This window comes from Equus przewalskii, chromosome 8, assembly GCF_037783145.1.
Source record: "Equus przewalskii isolate Varuska chromosome 8, EquPr2, whole genome shotgun sequence".
NCBI classification, from domain to species: Eukaryota; Metazoa; Chordata; class Mammalia; order Perissodactyla; family Equidae; genus Equus; species Equus przewalskii.
Window position 1 is genome coordinate 8,594,088 of NC_091838.1, and position 24,088 is coordinate 8,618,175.

The following is a 24,088-nucleotide window of genomic DNA, read 5'->3' on the forward strand; positions in this document are numbered from 1 at the left end:
CCATCCTACAAACCCTCTGTGCTTTGCGTTGCCCTCGTCTGTCTGGGGCTAACTTATTTAACAACAACAATGGCAACAAAAGAAACTCTTTACCAGACCAGGCAAACTATGTTTTAGAATTGAGAAACTAGTTGTAATGCACAAAATAGACTGAATTTTCCACCAAGCTATCATTTGAAAGTATTGATAAAATGCCATTCTATGAATTAATAGGCCGATGTGAATTTGGGGAGCATTAAGAACTGAAAATAGGTGTGAAGAGGATACAGTAGCTAGTGCTGATAGAAAATAAAACAACCTCTTTTTATTAAAACATAAAAGGTAGACCTTTAAAATAGCATTTATGTATAAAGGTAAAAATGTCTCTTTTTCATTCTAGTATTTAATTATTTTATTATATTCTCCTTAAAACTTATTTGAAGGTATATGCCATATAACTTTTCCTTTATCAACTATTCCTCCCAAAGTATACCCTCCGGACACCTGTAAGATGACAGAGAACATAAAAAGTTTGACTCTATACAATCTATACAAATCTGATTACAAAGTTAGGACCTAGCAAATAATTAGCAACTGATCATTGTTTGAGAATCTTCAGGATGAAAGAATAGAAATAGAAGAGAAAGAGGCAGAGCTGTGTAATATTACATGGAAGTGGTTTCCATTCAGAAGACTAATGGGATTCCCTGTTATCAAAAGATTATGACCATTTGTAGTCAAATTCTGCTGAGGCGGGAAGCTCAAGTTAGAATTCAGACCCCGCACCTACTATCTGTGTTTTACAAAAAGTTAACTTAAAGGAGTCTTTTGATCTTTGGAGATAATATGTTTAAGGCACCGCTTAACACATGGTACTCAGCTGAAGGTAACTAGCATCATCAACATTATTGATTTCCTAAGTGAATTTTTCTTGTCACAAATTTAGACACTTAGTGGCGGAACCATGAATAGATTCTATGTCTCATTTTGTTCCTCTTACCTTGTCGAGTGTCAGTGACATATAAAGATGAGATGTAGGATTCACGTTTGTTCCTGTATCTGCTACCTAGCCTACTTTCTCTATGTGTAAAAATATGGGTCGCTAATAGCACATAATTTATTGGGGAGTGCTACTGAGTTTTAGATGACAGATAATGATATAATAGATGACAATGTTATTGGGAACTTAATGATATATTTAACAGTCGTTAGATTGTTGTCACAGTATTAGTTCCTTGGGTCCCAAGGAATTTAATTGTTTGTGATCTTAATCAGAGAAGACACACATGTGAAATGTCTTGTACTCAACAAGTACAGTTAAAGTTCATTTGGTAAATTCTCAGGAAATATATTGTCAACATAACTCAAGAGTTTACAGAAAGATGCAAACAAGACACTCTGGCGGGCTCATGAAGAAATAAGTCCCAGTACAACCAGAGTTCAATGTCTCTGGGAATCATTGGCTTTCTCTCCAGTATATTATTCCTGCCTGAAATGGCACCATATATAATTTCATCCCCTCTGATTAGACAATTGCCCCTAATTGGGAAGGCTTATAAAAAACAGATATAAATCATTAGTCAACAGGCTGTGAATTTATTTATTGGATTTTTCTAACATGTCAAGAAGCTAGACAGAGCTGTGTTTGAAGAGAATATGGGTCTCTGGGCACTTAGAATATCGGTTTCAACATTGTCACAGTTCTGGGAAGGGTAAACCCTTTAAGGTCCATCAGTAAAAAGGAATAATGCAATGACAGAGCAGTACCTCAGAGATAAACCTCCTGCAGTGCTGACTCAGGAAGCAGCTGGACACAGGGACAGCCATCATGTTTTACAGAAATATACAGTCACAGGCCACAGAGCATAAAATTCCAAACATTTGTAACTTTTTTTACCTGTAGTTTACCCATTTACCTGTAGATGCCTTTTCTTGTAGGGATGTTCAACATAGGTTGAAATTCAATAAACTGTATTCGTGTTGTTCAGAAGCAAAGAAACTCTGCTGTCATCACACCTGTTCTGCCTTCCCAGAGTAATTTCTAAATAAAAAAATGGAAGAAACCTAAACTCTGAAGTGCTGTCCTATTTTGGTTGTTACCTAATATTGAATTTTAGGGTTCTTCCCACACTATCCGAAAATTGAGATACATTTTTAAAATTATTAGAAATAAGTGGTCAGGCCAATTGAAACACCACAATCAAATTATATGACTTATAATATTTAACTTATTCTTACTTACTGTTGAATTTAGTTTCTTTTAGGTATATCTTTGGAATTCCTCCCCTGATCCTTGTTCTGTTGCCAGTAGCATCGTCTGACTGTCATATTGAAGGTAAAGATGGCAAAGAATATCAGAATGTTCTAATGATCAGCATCGATGAATTGGTATGTGCTTGTTCTGTTCTCCTCGCATTTTAACTCACTGGGAAAACTTGATATCTACTGTTGGTATGCAGGTTTATATCAAGGATCCATTTATATTGCTTGAAAGAAAGTGAAATAACTAGAGAATAAAATTTAATGAGTTAAGAACTATATATATTTTATAGTTGGCATCATTTTACCTTTAAAAATAATTCTTTACTAGACTCCCGCAACCATCCCTAGTTCCCCTCACTACCAAATTTCTTGTAAGCGTAATTTAGCATAGTTGTCTGCATTTCCTCACCTCCCATTGACAATTAGTCCCTGTAGAATCATTACGTTAGGAGAGGGAAAATAACAGAATATAATGTTAAAAAATCATCATGAAAAGAGATGTATAGTTAGTTAATTTTGTCTGAATGTGTTTCCACGTGTATATATTATGTATTTACTTTTATATGTATGTATATATATAATTTACTGAGTTAATTTTTTCATTTACTATGGACAAATTTTTTTATAATAGATTTTATTCTTTAGAACAGTTTTAGGTTTACAGAAAAGTTGAGCAGAAAGTAGAGAATTCTTATATGTGTGGTACATTTGTTACAGTTGATGAACCAATATTGATGCATTGTATTAATTGAAGTCCATCATTGACAGTAAGGTTCACGTTTTCAGTTGTGCAGTTCTATGAGTTTTGACAAATGCATGATGTTGTGTATCCACCGTTAGTGTATCATACAGAATACTGCCACTGCTCTCAAAAATCCCCCGTGCTCTACTGATTCCTCCCTGCCATCCCCCCCGGAGCCCATGGCAACCACTGATCTGTTTATGGTCTCTAGTTTTGCCCTTCTAGAATGTCATATACTTGGTGTCATGCGGTATGTAGATTTTTTAGACTGTATTCTTTCACTTAGCAATGTGTATTTAAGGTTCTTTCATGACTTTTTTGTGGCTTGAAGCTCATTTCTTTTTATTGCTAAACAAAATTCCATGAATGGATGTACCAGTGTTCACTTCTACATTCATTGATTGAAGGGCGCGTCTTGGCTGCTTCCAATTTTTGGCGGTTATAAACATTCGTGTGCAGGGTTTGGTGTGGACGTACATTTTCAAGTCATTTGGATAAATGCCTAGGACAGTGACTGCTGGATCATGTGGTAATGATTTAGCTTTGTGTCAAAACTGCCAAACCGTCTTCCAAAGTGACTGCTCCATTTTGCCTTCTCGCCAGCAATGAATGAGAGCTCCTGATGCTTCATATCCTTGTGTTGTCAGTTTTTTGAGTTTTAGCCATTCTAGCAGGTGTGTTGTGTAATCTCTTTGCTTTGTTTTGTTTTCACGGAGGAAGATAAGCCCTGACCTAACATCTGTTGCCAATCTCCTCTTTTTGCTTAGGAAGATTAGCCGTGAACTGACATCTGTGCTAGTCTTCCTCTATTTTGGATTTGGGTCACTGCCACGGCATGGCTGCCAACGAGTGGTTGTAGGTCCAGACCCAGAAGTGAACCTGGGCTGTAGAAGCAGAGTGCGCCAAACTTAACCACTAGGCCGTGGGGTCAGCCCCTCATTGTTGTTTTAATTAGCAATTCCCTAATGTCATATGTTGAGTGTCTTTTCATATACTTATGGCCATCTATATGTCTTCTTTGGTGAGGTATCTGAACTCACATCTTACTGAAAATCTTAACAATATTGAGTCTTCCTATCCATGATCATGGAATATCTTTCCATTTCTTGCTTTCTTTCTTTGGCTTCCTTCGTCAGTTTTGTACTCTTCTTCCTCACTTTTGTTAGAGCTATACCTAAGTATTTCATATTTTTGGTGCCATTGTAAATGATGTGTTTTGAATTTCCAAATTTCAGTTGTTCATTGCAGGTATATGGGAAAGCAATTGACTTTTGCATATTAACCTTGTATCCTGAAACCTAGCTATAATTGCTTATTAGTTCCAGGAGCTTTTATTGTTGCTGTTGATTCTTTGGGATTTTTCTAACTAGACAATTATGTCAACTACAAAAATTATTTTTTTATAGTTTAAGAGCTGTATGAATATAATGGGATGTGTTGATTTAACAGATAATCAGTCCTTAAAACCCCAAATGACAAAGGAAAATTCTTTCAAATGTCCATAAGTTGCGAGAAATTGTCTAATCTGTCCCCTCCTTCCACTCCACTATCTCTTCCACGTAGTTGCACTGAAGTGGTGTGACACTTTGGGGTATTCAGTGTTATAACTCTTGGAGGGAAATGGGAAATTCAAGATACTATTGAACATTGTACCACAGAGGTCTTCGATTTTGCCCATTGACAAGAAAGAAAAGATAATTGCTCCATTTATAGTTCATGAATTTTTGATATGTTCTGCGTTAAAAGATGCTAGTAAATTAGCCTTTTTGGGTCAAGATAATGTTTTTTATTTAGTTTTATTATCTGGGCAGGGAATCAGCAAGTATTCGTTCTATAACATTTATAAATAACTATCTGTGAGTAACCTCTGCAAAAAAAGATGCTATTGGCAATTCAGAAGAAGGAGAGTTTTATCCACCAGATTCATAGCATGCTTTTCCTAGAAATATAGAGGATCTTCTCTCGTTAAAACACACAGTAGCAACAAGAACAGCAGTAGCAACAATCATACCATTAAAACAAAGCAAAACATGGCAATTCTTCCTAAGGAGATTCCCAAGACCTGGAAGATGACAGGAACTCTTCAGTCCAAGTGAACATGCCATCATAATCTCAAGAAAGTTGTCTGCAAATATGAGGTGGTAAATTTGAGAGAATAAGAAAGAAAGAAACAAAGAATTATTCATATCGACATGGCTGGTAGAGAAGATTTTGTCACTTATTCACTCTATGTGCCCTAGATGCTTTACAGACATTACTGTGTCTAAATCTCAGGGACACCATAATAATACTAACATTTATGGAATGCTTGTAATGGTCTAGGTGTTAACTAATTTACCCCTCAGAACGCCCCTATGAGAGAGGTACTCTTATTACCCTCATTTCACAAAGGATGAATCTGAGGCTTGGGGCTGCCCAGTTTGTAAGTGGCAGAGCCAGGATCTGAGCCTCTGCTGTTAACCAGCACTCTCTCCTGCCTCCCAATAGCCAACTCCGAGTTCGTCTATTCATTCAGCAAACATGTATTTGGAGCCTGTTATGTGCCAGTTATTACAAAAACCTTTTTGTGTGGTAGTGGTGGAGTCGTGGGGGCTTGGAGATAGATACAATGATGGACCAGGTATAGACCCTTTTTTTAAGAGCTTATGTTTGGTGATGGTTAAGTCTTGATGTGAAGGATGCAAGTTGCAGCTTGAAAAGGAGTGGCTGCCATACTGTCATTTCAAACAAACAGACTGGTTGTGAGCCAGATTTGGAGACAAAGAGATATAAACTGTGTTCTAGGAGGAGTTGAATAGATCAGTTTGGCGCTAGGAGAGAGACCATGTGAGACAGTGTGCTGCTCTCCAAATGTTTTAGACAGTACGCCCCCTTAGTAAAAATTTTTTGAGCCTGCACTTCTAATATACTTTTGGCATTTATTTACATATTATAGCATTTTCATAGTATTTTTGCGTACATTAATAATGATACATGCAAAGAAATGAAAATTTTCAAAGGATGAGATAAAAACTAAATGTAGATAGACATGCTAAAATTTTTCTCCTGTGCTGTAGTGGATTGCCCTTTGTGGCGGACAGTTTGAAGACCACTGACAGAGTGGAAGACACGAGTGGATCTATATGCTATAGCAAGATTGTGAGTGGTCTTGATGAGATGGTGTTTAGATGTTATTCTAAACATAACCAAAAGTCAATAGTGACTGAATCACAAAAGTAACATTTCATTAAAATACAAATTTTTGAGCATTTACTTTGTGCAATGTGGGCCATTAAAAAATAAATAATAGTCCTTGTTCTTCTGTAATCTATGAAGATGAGTGATATATATCACTATAATACTATAATATAAAACACTGTAAGACGATATGTCACTATAATACACTATATATAATATAAATGATAATAATACATTACAAAAGAGTTTCAAGCACAGTATCATATTGAGCTTCACAATATCTCTATGAGGTTATAACAGTAATAGTAACTAACACAAATTCAGGGTTTTCCAATGTGTTAATTTATATAATTCTCAACAACTCTATGTAATGAGGAAGCTGAGACATAACTAGTAAGTGGCAAAGCTGGAATTCAAACCCAAGCAATCTGGTTCCAGAAAATACCATCATTATTATGAGGCAAAACAGATAATAGGCTTGTTTTTTTTGAGGGAGAACATGTGATAGAGAGTTGTGATAACGTAATGAAAGAAGGGAATCCGGAAGAGTAAGATGGTGACCGAACTGGTTGAACTGTAGGAATCGGAGGTGGTGAGCTGAACAGATGTTTTGAATACTGTCCTAATCATCCAGATCAGATTGATAAAGTGGGATTGAGCTGTAGAAGTAAGGAAATAGAAATGAGGAGAACTATTACATAGCGGCAAAATAGGACCCAGGGTGAGGGTGAGACATCCTTTCTGTCTACCTCAGAGAGAAAGGGAATTTCATAATAAACGGTAAAGGTCCTCTTTCTGTATGGTCTGCCAAGTACGGAATGCAGATTCCTAGAATTGGGATGACTAAGTTAAATAGAATCAGCATCTTAAGCTTCTCGATACTTATTACCAAATGATTTTCCACAAAGGACAGATCATTTCACAGTTCTTGCAGCAGTATTTGAGATCACTCTTGTCAGCACTGAGTATTTTTATTTTTGGTCCTATCTACCAAGGCAATGGAAAAAGTAACCTTTCGTTTTGCTTTACACTTCTTTATTGCTAGTGACATCGACTGTTCTTTACATTTATTCATCATTGATGTTTTTCCTTGTTTAATTATTTTGCATTGAGATAAAATTCAACGTACTTTTTAAGCTGCACAGTTTAGTGGGTTTTAGTATTGTCACAAATTGTGCAATAATCACTACTATCTACTTCCAGAACATTTCAACACCTCAAAAAGAGTGATGAAAACCATTATCAGTAACTTTTCATTCTCCATCACCAGACCCTGGAAACCACTAATCTACTTTCTGTCTCTATGGATCCGCCTTTTCTGGCCATTTCATATCAATGGAATCATATAATATGTACCCTTTTGTGTTGGGCTGCTTTCATTGAGCATAATGTTTCCAAGGGTCACTCATATTAGAGCATGAATCAGTACTTCATTTCTTCTTATAGATCAATAATATTCTGTTGTGTGGATGTACCACATTTTGTTTAATCCATTCATCACTTGATGGACCTTTGAGTTGTTTCCACTTTTTGGCTATCATGAGTAATGCTGCTTAGAACTTTGATGTACAAGTTTTTGTGCAGTTCTCTTGGATACCTACAAGTGGAATTGCTGGGTCATATGATAACTCTCTGTTTAACCTTTGAGGAAATGCCAGATGATTTCCAAAGTGGCTGCACCATTTTATATTCTCATCAGTAGTGTATGAGGATTCCAGTTTCTCTACATCTTCAGCAAAACTTTTCTGACTTTATTATCCTAGTGAGTGGGAAGTGGTATCAAATTGTTCTTTTGATTTGCATTTCCATGATGCTAATGATGTCAAGCATCTGTTCATTATTGGCCATTATTATCGGCCATTTGTATATCATCTTTGAAAAAATGTCTCTTCAAATCCTTTGCTTACTTTTAAATTGAGCTGTCTTATTCCTGTTTGGTTGTGAGAGTTTTTTATGTATGCTGGATACTAGACCCTTATCAGATATGCAATTTGCAAATATTTTCTCCCATCCTGTGGGTTGTCTTTTTACTTTCTTTATAGTGTCCTTTGAAGCACAAAAGTTTTTTTTATTTTGATGAAGTCTAATTTAATTTATTCTTTTGTTGATCATGCTTTTAGTATCATATATAAGAAAATATTGCTTAATCCAAGGTCACAAAGATTAGCACCTATTTTTTTCCCTGCGTTTTATAGTTTTAGCTCATAGTTAGGTCTTTGATTCATTTTGAGTTAATTTTTGGATATGGTGTGATGTAGGCATCCAACTTCATCTTTTCCAGTTGTTCCTGCACGTTTTGTTGAAAAGAGTGTTTTCCCCATTGAACTGTCTTAGCACCTTTATTGAAACTCAATTAAACCCACATGTATGAGCTTAATTCTGGACTTTCAGTTCCATTCCATTGTCTATATGTCTACCCTTATGTCAGTACCACAGTCTTTTTTTTTAAGATTGGCACCTGAGCTAACATCTGTTGCCAATCTTCTTTTTGTTCTTCCTTCTTCTCCCCAAAGCCCCCCAGTACATAGTTGTATATTCCAGATGCAGGTCCTTCTGGTTGTGCTATGTGGGATGCCGCCTCAGTATGGCTTGATGAATGGTGCCATGTCCACACCCAGGATCTGAACCAGTGAAACCCTGGGCTTCCGAAGTGGAGTGTGTGAACGTAACCACTCGGCCATGAGGTTAGCCCCCAATACCACAGTCTTTTTTTTTTGAGGAAGGTTAGCCCTGAGCTAACATCTACTGCCAATCCTCCTCTTTTTGCTGAGGAAGACTGGCCCTGAGCTAGCATCCGTGTCCATCTTCCTCTACTTTATGTGTGGGACACCTGCCACAGCATGGCTTGACAAGTGGTGCATAGGTCTGCACCTGGGATCCGAACTGGTGAACCCTGGGCCGCGGAAGAAGAACGTGTGAACTTAACCACTGTGCCACCGGGCTGGCCCCAGTACCACAGTCTTGATGATGGTATCTCAGTAGTTAGTTTTGAAGCTGGAAGTGTGATTCCTTCAACTATGTTCTTTGTTTTTTCCCAAGATTGTTTTGGCTCTTATGGGTTCTCATCATTTATATTAAGTCAACTATTGATATTTATTCCATGGATTATCTACACATTTTTAGGGATTCTGTTGTTAAAAAGCTTTAGAACTTAAATGCAATGCAAAACTCTGCCTCTCCGTCAAGTTAAACCATGTAACTCCACACACCTGTAAGCATGGCCAAGTCAGTGGCATGAATGGAAGCAATGACAGTAGAGAGGGTGGTGACAAGCTTAAGGACATCTTCTCCCTTATAGCCCTTAAGATCCTTTGCAGTTCTCTTACTGGCTTTTATTGACATTCCTATCATTTGGTAAGAGCTCGTTATATATTAAGTATAATAACTTTATGACTGTCACATTTTTGGAAAACATTTTCCAGTTTATCATTTACTTTTTAATCTTGCTTTTGGATATGCAGATTTTATTTTTATGTATCTATATCTATAAAATAGAATTACAGAGGGTGGAGCGTGGGCACCAAGGTGGGAGTTGTCATTTCCCTTTTTAGGAAAGAGGTCAGTTGAGGCTTCATAGCACACAAGATTCTTTTTTTCTTCCTTGACTGTTTTTTTAAAGACAATTTTTCAGAGCAGTTTTAGGTTTACAACAAATTGAGAGGAAGATACAGAGATTTCTTGTATACCCCATGCCCCTACACATGCATAGCCTCTGCTATTGTCAACATCACCCAGCAGAATGGTACATATTTTACAAAAGATGAACCTACATAGATGTATCATAACCACCCAAAGTCTATATTTTACCTTAAGGTTCACTCTTGTGTTGTAAATTCTGTGGGTTTGGAGAAAGTATAATGACATATATCCATCATTATAATATCATACCGAGTATTTTCACTGCCCTAAAAATCCTATATGCTCTGCCTATTCATTTCTCCCCTCCCGTCAACCTCTGGCAACCACCGATCTTTGTCTCGTCTCCGTTGTTTTGCCTTTTCTAGTTTTATGTCCTCTTTACCCGTCTGTATACCTTTGATTTCTTATTCTTGCCTTATTGCATTAGCAAGGACTTCCAGCACAGTGTTGAAAAGGAGTGGTGTGAGGGTACATTCTTGCCTTCTACCTGATTTTAGTGGGAAAATTTTGAGTTCCTCACCATTAGGAATGACATCAGCTGTAGGTTTTTTGTAGATAGTCTTTACCAAGTTGAGGAAGGTCCCTCTTTTCCTAGTTTACTGGGAGATTTATGAGTGGGTATTACATTTCATCAAATGCTTTTTCTGCATATAATGATACAATTGTGATTTTTTAAAATCTGTTGATGTGATGGATTAAATTAATGATTTTCCAATGTGAACCAACCTTGCACGTGTGGAATAAATACCACTTGCTTGTGGTGTATAATTCTTTTTATATTTTTTTGGATTTGATATGCTAACATTTTGTTGAGGATTTTTTGCATCTCCATTCATGAGAGATGTCGGCTTGTAGTTTTCTTTTCTTGTAAGGTCTTTATCTGGTTTTGGTATTAAGGTAATGCTGACCTCCTAGAATGAGTTCAGAAGTGTTCCTTCTGCTTCTATCCTCTGAAAGAGATTGTAGAGAATTGGTCTAATTTCTTCCTTAAACGTCTGGTAGAATTCACCAGTGAATCCATCTCAGCCTGGTGCCTTCTGTTTTGGAAGATTACTAATTATTGATTCAATTTCTTTAATAGATATAAGCCTATTCAGATAATCTATTTCTTCTTATGTGAGTGTTGGTCACACATGATTCTTGAATCTTAAAGTAGATGTAGGTGTTACCAAAAGGAGCAGAATAGGGTTCGGGGGCTCCCCTAGGGAAAAGATGGGTCAGCTTGCAAAAGAATGTAAACAAGAAACCAACTGGCATGATGTGGTTGGAGTGTAGGATGCAAGATGAGAACCGAATCCTCAGAACCAAAGCCTGGACCACTGAGTGCTGTGCCCACTATACAAAGGAGTTTGGGCTTTTTTCTAAGCACCAGGAAGTCACTGAAGAGTTTGGAGGGGGAAAAAGACAGTGAATGTAAGTGTTGTAAGAATAGAAATCTTCATCCTTCATGTTCATTGCTGTACCCTGAAGGGCTAGACTCTCAATAAATATTTGACGAATGAATGAAGAATGAAACAACTCATCAGGTTTTTATCTTATAACTTTTTTCTGGCAACCATGTAGATAATTCGTGGGGTAGGATGGAAAGCAAGGAGACAGTGGGAAGAAACTTCAGTAATTTAGGTGAGAACTGTTGATGGACATGGACCAAGGCAGTGATTCATAACTTTTGTGTACTTCAGAATGAGCTGAAAGGCTTGTTAAAACACAAATTGCGGGACCCCACCCCAAGAGATTCCTATTTTTGAGGAATTTTGGTGATCTGAGAGGCTCACTGGATAACCTCGTATATATTCCTCACTCAATACTGAAAGAATTCATAAACTTCAAGAAAAAATTAGAATAGTACCCTGATTTTAGTTGAATACCTAAATTCTATTACATCAGGTCTGCAAAGCCATGTAATACACTCCGTGGGTATTAGCTGCTACAAGTTTGTTTTTCAGTATTTAGCTCAACCACAGTCATAAAATAGAAATAATGTGGAAGAAAAACCTGGACCATAAATTCAATTAGTCACTGTGTTAAAGATACACATTTGATTTTAGAATCCATTTTAAGGATAAATAAAACAATCTTCTGAGGCATGGAGAAATATATTCTCACTGATACCCTTGACCTGATGATTGCTTTTCAGTGAAACAGCATTGCAGGCAGGGACACTGGGTGAGGATCAGAACTAATTTGTTACTAGCTATGTTATTAGCAAGCACTGCGATCTTGGATACCTCATTTAACCTCTTTGGGACTTTTCAATCCCCTATAAAATGTGGAAATTAAGTTATCTCTGGGGTCCCTCATAGTGCTTACATTTTTGAAACGTGGGAAAAATCATGTTTTATTTTCTTCTTCTTTCCCTTTCTTTCTTCCTTCATTACTGTCCTGTCTTGATTATTTTCCTCCTTTCATAAATATTTATCAATCCCCAACTATGTGCAATGATCTGTGTCAAACATTATGCTTCCAAATAGCAACCACCACGACGATAATAATAAGCTGTCTCCAGTGAACATATAATCAAGGACTGGAGTGAAATTAATTCAGAAATAATTATTTTATAAAGCAACAAATAAGCCATATTTGGAGAAGAAAGGACTATTCTTTCCCCCATTGAATATCTTGGCACCCTTGTCAAAAAATCAGTTGGCCATAGAAGTATGGGTTTATTTCTGTACTCTCCAATTCTATTCCATTTGTGTATATATTTGTTGCGTGCCAGTACCATGCTGTCTCTATTACCATTACTTTGAAGTAAGTTTTCAAATCAGAAGTGTGAGTGCTTCTAGTTTGTTCTTTTTCAAGATCGTTTTGACTATTTCAGGTCCCTTGCAATTCCATATGAATTTTAGAATCAGCTTGTCAATTTCTAGGAAGTCAATGGGATTCTGATAGGGATTTTGTTGCAACTGTAGATCAGTTTGGGGGGATATTGTCTTTTTAACAATGCATAACAGTGCTTCTGATCCATGGACATGCGATGTTTTCCCATTTATTTAGATCTTCCTTAATTTATTTCAACAATGTTTTGTAGTTTTCATACTGTAAGCTTTGAACTTCTTTTGCTAAGTTTATTCCTAAGCGTCTTATGTGTCTTTGATGCTACTGTAAATGGGGTTGTTTTCTTAATTTCATTATAAAATTGTCTGTGATTCTTAATTCTGTACTTGTATACTTACCTAAGTATGCATCTTATTTCCCCATACTAATCTATATCTTACGGGCCATTTATGTTTGATTCATCTTTGTATCTCACAGAATGCTCAGTACAGAACCTTGCACATACTTAGTTTTTTACAGAAATAATAATATGAATCGCAATAATATATGATAAATAATATATGAACTGTAAATCAACACTATAAGTTAATGAGAACCAGAACTTGTTTCAAATAGGCTAGGAAGTCTTTTTTCTTGAAGATCTGTTTCTTTGGAAATTTGTTATGAATCAAATGTCACATAGTTTTCTGATATCCAATATGAACTAGTTTTGGATGTTGTACAATATCATTTTTTCATAAAAAATTGTTTTGGCTAAACATAACTCATATGATTGGATGATACAACTTTTAGTCACCAAAACAGAGGCTGGGTAAAAATATAAAGGCTGCCAGAGATGGCCAAATACTTTCTAGGAATGACTCAGTCTAATTACAGGAACATAAAGTACTGTTCATAAGATCTAATGACTAATAGGTTATAATTGGCTTTTACAATTTTCAATATCTTTAGCTCCATCTCTATTTCTATTCTAGGAGCCCTCACAGATTCAGCTTCTGCCTTTGCATAGATAGCTCTCAAATACCCTCAAGTGTACATATCTTTCACAAACTTTAGAACTGGTTAATTGAAATATCAATTAGAAAATCTCTACCCAGATGTCCTGTGGCACGTCATGCATAAAGGAGGACTATCATCACTTTTAGCCTGTTTCTGTTTCTACATTCTCTGTCTTAGATAACAGCATTTGCATGGCCCAGTCATTCAATCCTGAAAGCCTGGAATTATCCCTGACACTCTCACTCCTTCATCTCATCCATCACTAAATCCTATAGATTAGTATAATTCCTTAACACCTGTGTAAGTCATTCACTCCATTGACTTCCACTACCATAGCGTCACATATCTCTGGCCTTCAGTAGGTCCCTGGCTCATCTCCCTGCCTCCAGGACGCATCTGTCTTCTTTGCTGGCACTGAGCTATCATTCCAAAACCTAAATCTGATTCTCTCTCTCCTTTTCAAAAACTCTTTAATACTTTAAAGTCTCTTCTCAAGTGCCTATCAGACATTGATCTTGCATTTGATTGGTTTGTTAACAGTGGTGGCCAAGAATATAAATGATCAAATTCTAGTCCAATATTACTTTAAAAATATGTCTAAATATATTATTGTTAAATACCTGTAATTAACAGAGAAAAGATGATGTAAATTGACTAAAATAAAAATTAAATTAGTTCTTCATTATAATCGTTATGCTAGAAGATAAAAGACATTTCCTGTGTATATAATTTAGCATTATGACTGAATCAGTTGCAATTTAACAAGAGAAGTTATCTTTTAAGAGGCAAGTCTTTTTGGTCTATTAATGACTTTTTTCAGTTATAAGAATGAAATAAAAATACACCAATTAAAAGAGACTGAGTGGGTAAAAGAAAAAATAAGACCCAGCTATATGTTTGCTACAAGAAACCCACTTTAAATATAAAGACACACTTAGATTAAAAATAAAAAGATGGGGGATGATACACCATGTTAACACTAATCAAAAGAAAGCTGGAATAGCTATATTCATTTCAGACAAAGTAACTATCGGGGATAGAGAAAGGCATAATAAAGGAGTCAATTCTCCAAGAGGACATAACGATGCTTAAGGTGTTTGTGCCTAACACCAGCTTTGGAGACCTCAACACCCTTCTATCAGTAATCTGCATATTCAGTAGGCATAAAAATCAGTAAGGATATAGTTAAAATAAAAAGCACTATAAAGTAACAGGACCTAATTGACATTTATAAAATACTTCATCCAACAACAGCACAATACACATTTTCTTCAAGCTCACATGGAATATTCACCAAAGTTGAACACATTCTGGGTCATAAAACACACCTTAACAAATTTTTTAAAACTAGAAATCATGCAAACGATATTCTCAGATTAAAACATAATTAAAATGGAAATCAATAACAGAAAGATATATGGAAAAATCTCAAAATGTTTGGAGATTAAACAACACACTTTTAGATAACATGTGGATGAAAGAAGAAGTCTTAAGAGAAATTTTAAAATATTTTAAATTAAATGAAAAGAAAATACACATTAACAAAATCTGTGGGACACATTGAAAGCAGTACTTAGAGCATTGAATGCATACATTAGAAAAAAAGACGAATATAAGTCAATAATCTAAGCTTCCATATTAGGAAAATAGAAAAGAGAGAGCAAATTAAAACTAAATTAATCAGAAGCAAAGAAATAACAAAAATTAGAGAAGAAATTGAAAACAAGATATTAATAGAGAAAATCAGTGAAACTAACATCTCGTTCTTTGGAAAGATCAATAAAATTGGTAAACCTCTCTCTAGCCAGGCTAACCTAGAAAATGAAAAAACAGACACAAATTACTAATATTAGAAATAAAAGACCATCTCTACTAATCTCATGGGTATTAACAGGATAACAAAGGAATATTATTGTGATGGTTAATTTTATGTGTCAACTTGGCTAGGCTATGCTAACCAGTTGTTTGGTCAAACACTAGTCTAAATGTTACTGTGAAGGTATTTTGTAGATGTCATTAACATTTAAATCAATAGACTATTAGAAAAACAGGTTATCCTTCATGATGTGGTGGTCCTCGTTTGTTATGGACTGAATATTTGTGTTCTCCCAAAATTCATATATTGAGACCCTAACCTCCAATTTGATGATATTTGGAGGTGAGGACTTTGTGAGGTAATTAGTGTTAGATGAGGTAATGAGGGTGGAGCCCCCCGATGGGATTAGTGCCCTTATAAGAAGAGGAGGGAACACCAGAGCTTCCTCTTTCCATCATGTGAGTACACAGGAGAAGATGATCCTCTACAAGACAGGAAGACGATTCCCACCAGGAACCAAGGTAACTGGCGCCTTGGTCTTGGACTCTCCAGCCTCCAGAACTGTGAGAAATAAATGTCTGTTGGTTAAGCCCCCCAGTTTATGGTATTTTGTTGTAGAAACCTGAGTAGACAAAGACATCATTCAATCATTTGAAGGCTGTCAGAGAAAAGACTGAATTCCCCTAAGGAAGAAGGAATTCTGCCTCCAGACTGCCTTCAGACTCAAGACTACAATGTCACCTTCTGTGGGCTTCCAGCCTACCAGCCTACCCTGCAGAGTTTGAACTTGCCAGCCTCCACAATCACAGGAGCCAATTCCTTAGGATAAACCTCTCTCTGTTTATATGTAAGTTATATGTGTGTATTTATATATATCCTGTTGGTTCTATTTCTCTTGAGAACCTTAACTAATACAATTGGGAACAAGTCTGTGTCCACAAATTCAATAATTTAGATGAATGGACCAATTCCTTAAAAGACACAAATGACCAAAACTCACACAAGAAGAAATAGATGATCTGGTTAGGCCTATATTTATTACAGAAGTTGAATCAACAATTAATAACTTTTGAAAACACAAAATGCCAGGTCCAGATGGTTTTACTAGTGAATTCTACCAAACATTTAAGGAAGAAAGCATACCAATTCTCTACAAACTCTTCCAAAAATAGAAACAGAAGGAATACTAACTCATTCTATGAGGCCAGCATAACTCTAACTCCAAAACCTGACAATGACATTATAAGAAGGAAAGCTCTAGGCGAGTATTTCTGTGAACATAAATGGAAAAAATCCTCAATAAAATATTAGCAAATTAAATGCAACAATGTATTAAAATAATTATACATCATAAATAAGTGGGATTTATTCAGGCATGCAACGTTGGTCCAACATTTGAAAAACAATTAATGTGACTTATTACATCAACAGGCTAAAGTAGAAAAATCATATTATATCAATAGATACAGGAAAAGGATTTGACAAAACCCAACAGGGATTCATTATAAACACTGTCTGCAAAGTAGGAATAGAGAGTAATTTATGCAAACTGATAACATTCAGTTATAAAAAGCCTACAGCTGACATCATACTTACTGGTGAGAAACTAGAGGCTTTCCCTTAAGATCAAGCAAAAGTTAATGATGGAGGGGGCTGGCCCCATGGCTGAGTGGTTAAGTTCGCGCGCTCCGCTGCAGGCAGCCCAGTGTTTCGTTGGTTCGAGTCCTGGGAGCACACATGGCACTGCTCATCAAACCACGCTGAGGCAGTGTCCCACATGCCACAACTAGATGGACCCACAACAAAGAATATACAACTATGTACCGGGGGGCTTTGGGGAGAAAAAGGAAAAAAAAAATAAAAATAAAATCTTTAAAAAAAAAAAAAAGTTAATGATGGAGCCTCTCACCACTCCTATTCAACATCATTTGGGAAGTCCTAGCTAATCCAATAAGACAAGAAAAGGAAATAAAAGATATACAGAAGAAATAAAGCAGTTTCTGTTTACAGATGATGACTGTCTTCATAGAAAATACAGAAGAATCAACAAAAGGACTCCTGGAATAAATAAGCTATTATAGCAAGGTTGCAGGATACAAGGCTAATATACAAAAGACAATTGCTTTTCATCATATCAGTAATGAGCAATCAGCATTTCAAATTAAAAATACAATGCCATTGACATTAACATTAAAAAAATTAAATACTTAGGTATAAAATCTTCTAACCAAATACATACAGTATCTATAGAAGGAAAACTATAAACTCTGATGGAAGAAATCAAAGAAGAGCTAAATAAATGGAGAGATATTCCATGTACATGGATAGGAAGACTCAATATTGTTAAGATGGCAATTCTTTCTGACTTGATAAGTTTAATTCCCATCAAAATCCAGCAGGTTATTCTGTGTCTATCAACAACCTGAATCTAAAGTGTATGTGAAATGTCAAAAGACCGAGAACAGCCAACACAATATGGAAAAGGAAAACAAAGTCAGAGTATTGATACTACCCAAATTCAAGACTTATTATAAAGCTAGAGTAATCAAAATGGTGTGATATTGGTGAAAGAATAGACAATCCAATAGAACAGAATAGAGAGCCCAGAAGAGACCAACGTTAATGTAGTCAACTGATTTTGACAAAGGGAGAAAAGATAGTCTTTTAAACACATAGTGCTGAAACAACAGGACATCCACACACACAAAAACAGACCTCATACCTTTTACGAAAATTGACTCAAAAATGGATTATAGGTATAAATGCAAAACACAAAACTTTAAAAATCATAGAAAATAACATAGGAAAAAAAGCTAGATAACTTTGGATTTGATGATAACTTTCTAGATACAACAGCCTATGGTATAATCCATGAAAGAAAAAAATGAAGTTGAACTTGATTAAAATTAAAACTCTTGAGAAAGACACTGTTAAGAGACAAGCCACAGACTGGGAGAAAATATTTGCGAGAGACTTATAAAGGACTTGTATTCAAAATATCCAAAGAACTGTTAAAACAACAATAACAAAAGAAAGAATCCAATAAAAAAGGGGCAAAATACCTGAACAGACACCTTGCCAAATAAGATATATGCATAGCAAATAAACATATGAAAAGATGCTCAAGATCATATGTGATTAGGGAATTGTAAATCAAAACGAGATAGCACGACATATCTAATGAATGCCTAAAATCTAAAACACTCACACGCCAAATACTGGCAAGGATGTGGAGCAAAGTGCTCTCATTCATTGCCATTGGGAATGCCAAATGGCACAGCCACTTCAGAAGACAGTTTGGCAGTTTCTTACGAAGTTAAACATAGGCATACCATACAATCATGCTGCTACGTATTTACCCAAATGAGTTGACAACTAATGTCTGCACTAAAACTGCCATGCTAGTGTTCATGGAGGCTTTATTTATTCAAAATTGCCAAAAATGGAAGTAACTAAGACATCCTTCAGCAGGTGAATGGATAAACAAAATGCGGTACATTCATTCTGTGGAATATAATCAATGATAAAAAGAAATGAGCTATAATGGCTGGCCCTGTGGCCTAGTGTTTAAGTTCGGTGCACTCCACTTTGGTGGCCTGGGTTTGGTTCCAGGACGTGGACCTATGCCATTTGTTGGCGGCCATGCTGTGGCAGTGACCCATACACAAAACAGAGGGAGATTAGCACAGATGTTAGCTCAGGGCAAATCTTCCTCAGCAAAAGAAAAACAAAACAAAACAAAAGAAATGAGCTGTCCAGCCACGAAAGGACATAGTGGTAGCTTAAATGCATATTGTGTGAAAGAATCCATTCTTAAAGGGCTACATACTATATGATTTTAACTATATGATATTCTAGAAATGGCAAAACTATGGAGTGAAAAGATTAGCGTTTGCCAGAGTTTGGGGAGGGAGGGAGAAAGGAATGAATAGGTGGTGCACAGGGTAATTTTAGAGCAGTGAAACTATTCCATATGACACTGTAATGGTGGATACATGACATACATTTGTCAAAACCCAAAGAACTTTACAGCACAAAGAGTGAATCCTAATGTAAACTGTGAGCATAAGTGAATAATAATGTGACAATATTGATTCATGGATTGTGACAAAGGTACCACTGTAACGCAAGACATTAATAATAGGGGAAACCGTGGACGGAGGGGACAGGATATATGTGAACTCTCTGTCCTTTTTTGTAGCTTTTCTGTAAACCTAAAACTGTTTTGAAAAATAAAGTCTATTCTTAAAAAAGTAAAATAAAATTAATTAATTAATTACTTAAAAAATAAGACTAGCAGTGCTTATATTATGGCTACATAAATTCTCCAAATCCAACATCCTTTGGTATGCACAATGGAAATAATTACATTTCCATAGATAGTTTCCTGGGCAGAATGAGATTAAGAACCCAACCTCTTATTTTTTGAGGTCCCATGATATTAGACTCTTTATGAAAGACTGAATTGTTCCTGACTGATATCCACTGACAGGGGGAATTCATCAGGACAGAACGGAATCTTGACTCGTCCCCTGGACTCAACACCAGATTCACGGTATTTGTTGGGGAAAGTTTACTCTGGAGGACAGTGTCAGGATTGGCACCACTTTCAGATCCGAGTACCCTGCTATTGCAAATCTCTTTGGAAACAATGCTGGGCATATAAGTATGAATTAAAGAATTATAAATTTGGGACCTCAGGCCTTTGTACTGTTGGGACCTGTACAGATGTCAGGACGAGCAAGGATATCAGACTCTGTTGCACTGGTTTTCTGTCTTGATACCTTGTAGCTGCAACAGAAATCAAAAACAGAAAGAAAAAGCATAAGCTAAAAGCTGTGGATGGATCAGATAGCCCTGTTTTCTCTACATGGCCATGTGGAAGGAAACCTGGGCTGTTTGCGTTTAGAAAGATGGGTTATTTCAGCATTCAAAGTTTACAAAGGGCGGCTGAGGTCCTCTGAAAGTTTGGGTGTGTGTGACTAGTGATATTGTCATTCAATCAGTCATTTTTCGATCATATGAAAATACAATGGAAAACTTGAAGATTGATAAAATGTAGTTCTTGCACTAGGAACAAGTAAATAAAAAGCAGTAAATACTAAGTGAGTGGATGGAGTTCACAAAGCCAAGTTCCCGAAAAGAGTAATGGGACTGAAATGGCTCCCAGCAGCTGGAGAGAGAAAGAAGAGGCCTTTCTGAGTAGGGGCAATGAGATGAATGCTAGAGCCACATCATGACTACAAAGTCTGTCCCAGTGACAGAGGAATTCCCTTTTTATAGGTGCCTATTATTGTAAAGACTTGGCTTACTCATATCTGGCCAGGCTTCTATAAATCAGTGCATTTTATCTTTGAGGATAATGGTGCTTCTAATACTCCCATGCTTTAATAGCTATTTCGTGAGAATTACTGTCTTGGTAATTTTTAAATTTTTGAAGCCAGATCTATGTCAGTATTAGATCTGGCAATAGTGTCAGTTTTATAGAATCTGGACTCTTTAGCACGTGCATTTAAAGGTTTCTCAGCCGGATAACCAGCCAAGATGTTGTAGACATTGCAGATCACATAATAATCACTTGTGTGCTTCAGCAGTTTCCTATTAACAGAGATTATTTATGCAAGTTACTAATTCACTGACCATCACTGGTGGTGAAGACCATGAGGTTAGAAATGTAGTTTGTAGAGATAAACGGTTACTGTGCACCATGAAGACCACATATATGTTCTAATCTGACCATGAGTGATTTATAATGAACCTATTTATGTCATGACCCAGTGGACCCCATGTGAATATTCAGCCTGAATCTGCCACTTACTAGCTATGTGACATTGGATAAATTACTTCATCTTTTTATACTTTAGTTTCCTTATTTCTAAAATGGGGATAAATTTAGTACCCACATTTCATGAGGTTATTATAAGAATTAAGTGAATTAATATATGTAAAGCTGATGAAACAATGCCTGGAATTTGGTAAGCAGTCAACAAACGATGCCTCATAATATTATTCATGTTAGAAATAGTATGTCTGCAACAACGCCTTCCACATTTCCTATTTCACATCCTTAAGCACAGAAGCAAATAAAAACCTGTGATATTTTTAAATGGCTAGAAGTTGTTAGATTTACGAGACTGAAATTCTACTAAAATTCAAATGTACGCATGATGATTTCACATTTATAGAACTTAGAAATGGGTCGTTGATAATTGTGGTTTTCAAATTTTTCTTTATCCATGAAATTTTTTTCAAATGAATTCTATACAGAACTCCAATGAGGCCCCAAGCCATGACTCTTCTGCATTATATTATGACCATTTCCAAGTAGCCCCTGAGTCATCCTGTGGAAATCCCAGGATTACACAGAACGCAGGGTGTGGAAACCATTGCTCAAGTTCAGCACGTTCATTTTACAGCTGCGGAAATTCAAAGAGAGGCTACAGCACGTCAGCACAGTGCTCGAGTTAGAGAACTGGTCTGGAAATGAAAATGTTTGGGTCAGAGTCCTAGCTTTGCCGCTTTGACTTTGAGACTTTGGACAAGTCAATTAATTGCTGTAGGGTCTCACTTTTCTAATTCATAAAATCAGAATTTTTGCTTGCCTAATCTTTGAGGTCTATTACTGCTGAAAAATTATTTAATGCCTATAGTGGAAATATTCAGATGCAGATATCCACACCCTGTTTCATGTTCTTTCCATTACACTGATGTAGGATCACAGTCTATTTAGAAAAAGCAGACAATGGATGCTCAGTATGAAACTTTTATGTATATCTTTTATAACACTCCTATGCACTTAGAGTACGTAAGCGTAACTTATGACCTGTGGCACTATACCAACTATAGGTGGATATGACGCCAGGTTTCAATAATTATTCAGTGCCTATATTTGACATGGACATTGATATTTAGTGAAATCTGCCAATTGTTGAATCATACAGTTCCTGGAACACCATTTCTTATCCCCAAGCTTGATTAACACAAATCAGTAAAACACAAGTTTGTATCTAGGGTGTGTGGTAACACTGGAAAGACATCCCTTGAATAGAAAATATATATTCACCTCAAGAAAAGGCATCCAACGCGTATACAATTTTCCGCAAGATAAAGAATGGGTTTAACAACTAGGATTTATTCATTACCCTCTTTTGGGGTCCTCCTTTGTTCTGTATTCGTAACATATAAGTAATTCTAATGAATTTTGCTGGTTGTTTGATTTTTCTTGAATTGAGCCTCATCAAGGAAATTCTACAGAGGTATTTTCATAAGTGGAAACTGATAATTACAGGTTTTCTTACCTAACTCTTCTTCCTAAAATCATTTTAGGGGCACTTTCATGTATTATTTTGAAACATCATATTTGATCGTATAGTCATTTTCAATGTTATTTTTAGATTGGTGTCCTTTGCTTTTATTCCTAGCATGTTTTACACAGTGAATGACCATCGGTATTAATTGTTAAAGCATTTAACTTTCTATTTATGCTATTGTTTATGTACTATGGAGACATACAATATGAAACATTGCTGTTTTATATGTGTAAGTTAAATGAGAAGGAAGGTGACAATAAACGTCATTAGAACTGTTTTGCATGGGCTGCTCCTGGTCATAGAAAGGACTGGAGAATTAACAAATCACACTTTGGTAGGCTCAGAGCTTTGATTAATCAACATACAGTTATTATTGACCTTAGAATTTCAGCATAAAATACAGTAGGAAACACATTTTGGCTATTAAATTACTCTATTAAATATCTTCTGTTTCTTGAATGTCAGAGCATAATTAATATATATTAGTTGTTGTAACAATGAATAAATGGTAAAGCCAAAAAATTTGTGCTCCTCTTTCCACCCACCTTATTAACCTAACAAAGTTGGGCAGTAGGTGAAGGGAAGGCCAGAAATACAGGATTCGATAAGGATCTGCTGTCTGGTCTTTGCATGTACTCGATATCTGTTATCTTCCCCAAACCTGTGCATCGAGGATGAATTCTCAGAAATAGAGAAATCCAAAATCTTAGACAGGGCAAATATAGTTGAGTGCACAAATATTTGTATGTACTTTTTTTGTTAGAAAACGTAGAATGTGATTATAAGTTTGGAGTTGATTAACTCACCATTTGTTTCACAGTGACTATTCTAAACTAAAGAATACCTGTTTACATAGTAGCTGTCTCCAAATTGGAGTCAGTTCCTTTATTTAGCTGGACTTACCCTGGTTGTACATTTCCAGTGAGACAAAATTCTAACAAACAGCCTTCTGATTCTTCTGTATTTTTCACATAATTTATATTTGCCTCCTTACACTGTATTTTTCCCATAATTTACATCTAGCCACCACCTAATTTGCTTCTCCACGCAAAGCAGATAAGCATCACAGTCAGCAGTACAGTATGACTGCGTCCCCAACATGAAAATCATCGTAAGGCAGAGCTGAAATCATGGCTCTTCCCTGCCCAACAGTTTTCTGTGGTTTACCACTGATTGTCTGTTGAATGCAGGACTAATACCTTATCTGGTGTTCCGGAAGCATAATCTACTCCCAGTCTGCATTTCTAGCCTAATTACCACTTTACATTGCCCTTACACTCCCTCAACCATAACCAAACCAGACTACTTACTATTTCCCAAATGAGCCCCACATTTTTGTACCATAGTGCCTTTGCTCTGTGTTCTCCCCTTCTGGAATTTATTACT

The 24,088-nt window shown here is 36.2% G+C and overlaps 1 protein-coding gene across 4 annotated transcripts in view; it reads left to right on the top strand.

The window, feature by feature from the left end:
- The window catches only part of IL7 (interleukin 7), a 48,800-nt gene that overhangs the window by 3,775 nt on the left and 20,937 nt on the right, over positions 1–24,088 (top strand). For 2 of the 4 annotated variants that reach the window (XM_008514568.2, XM_070630401.1), the window contains exons 2-3: positions 2,234–2,367; positions 19,885–19,947. In XM_008514568.2, the coding sequence (XP_008512790.2) occupies positions 2,234–2,367; positions 19,885–19,947 (197 nt within the window). The remainder of the gene's footprint in view (positions 1–2,233; positions 2,368–19,884; positions 19,948–24,088) is intronic. The other 2 variants (XM_008514569.2, XM_070630402.1) reach the window with 1 other exon arrangement.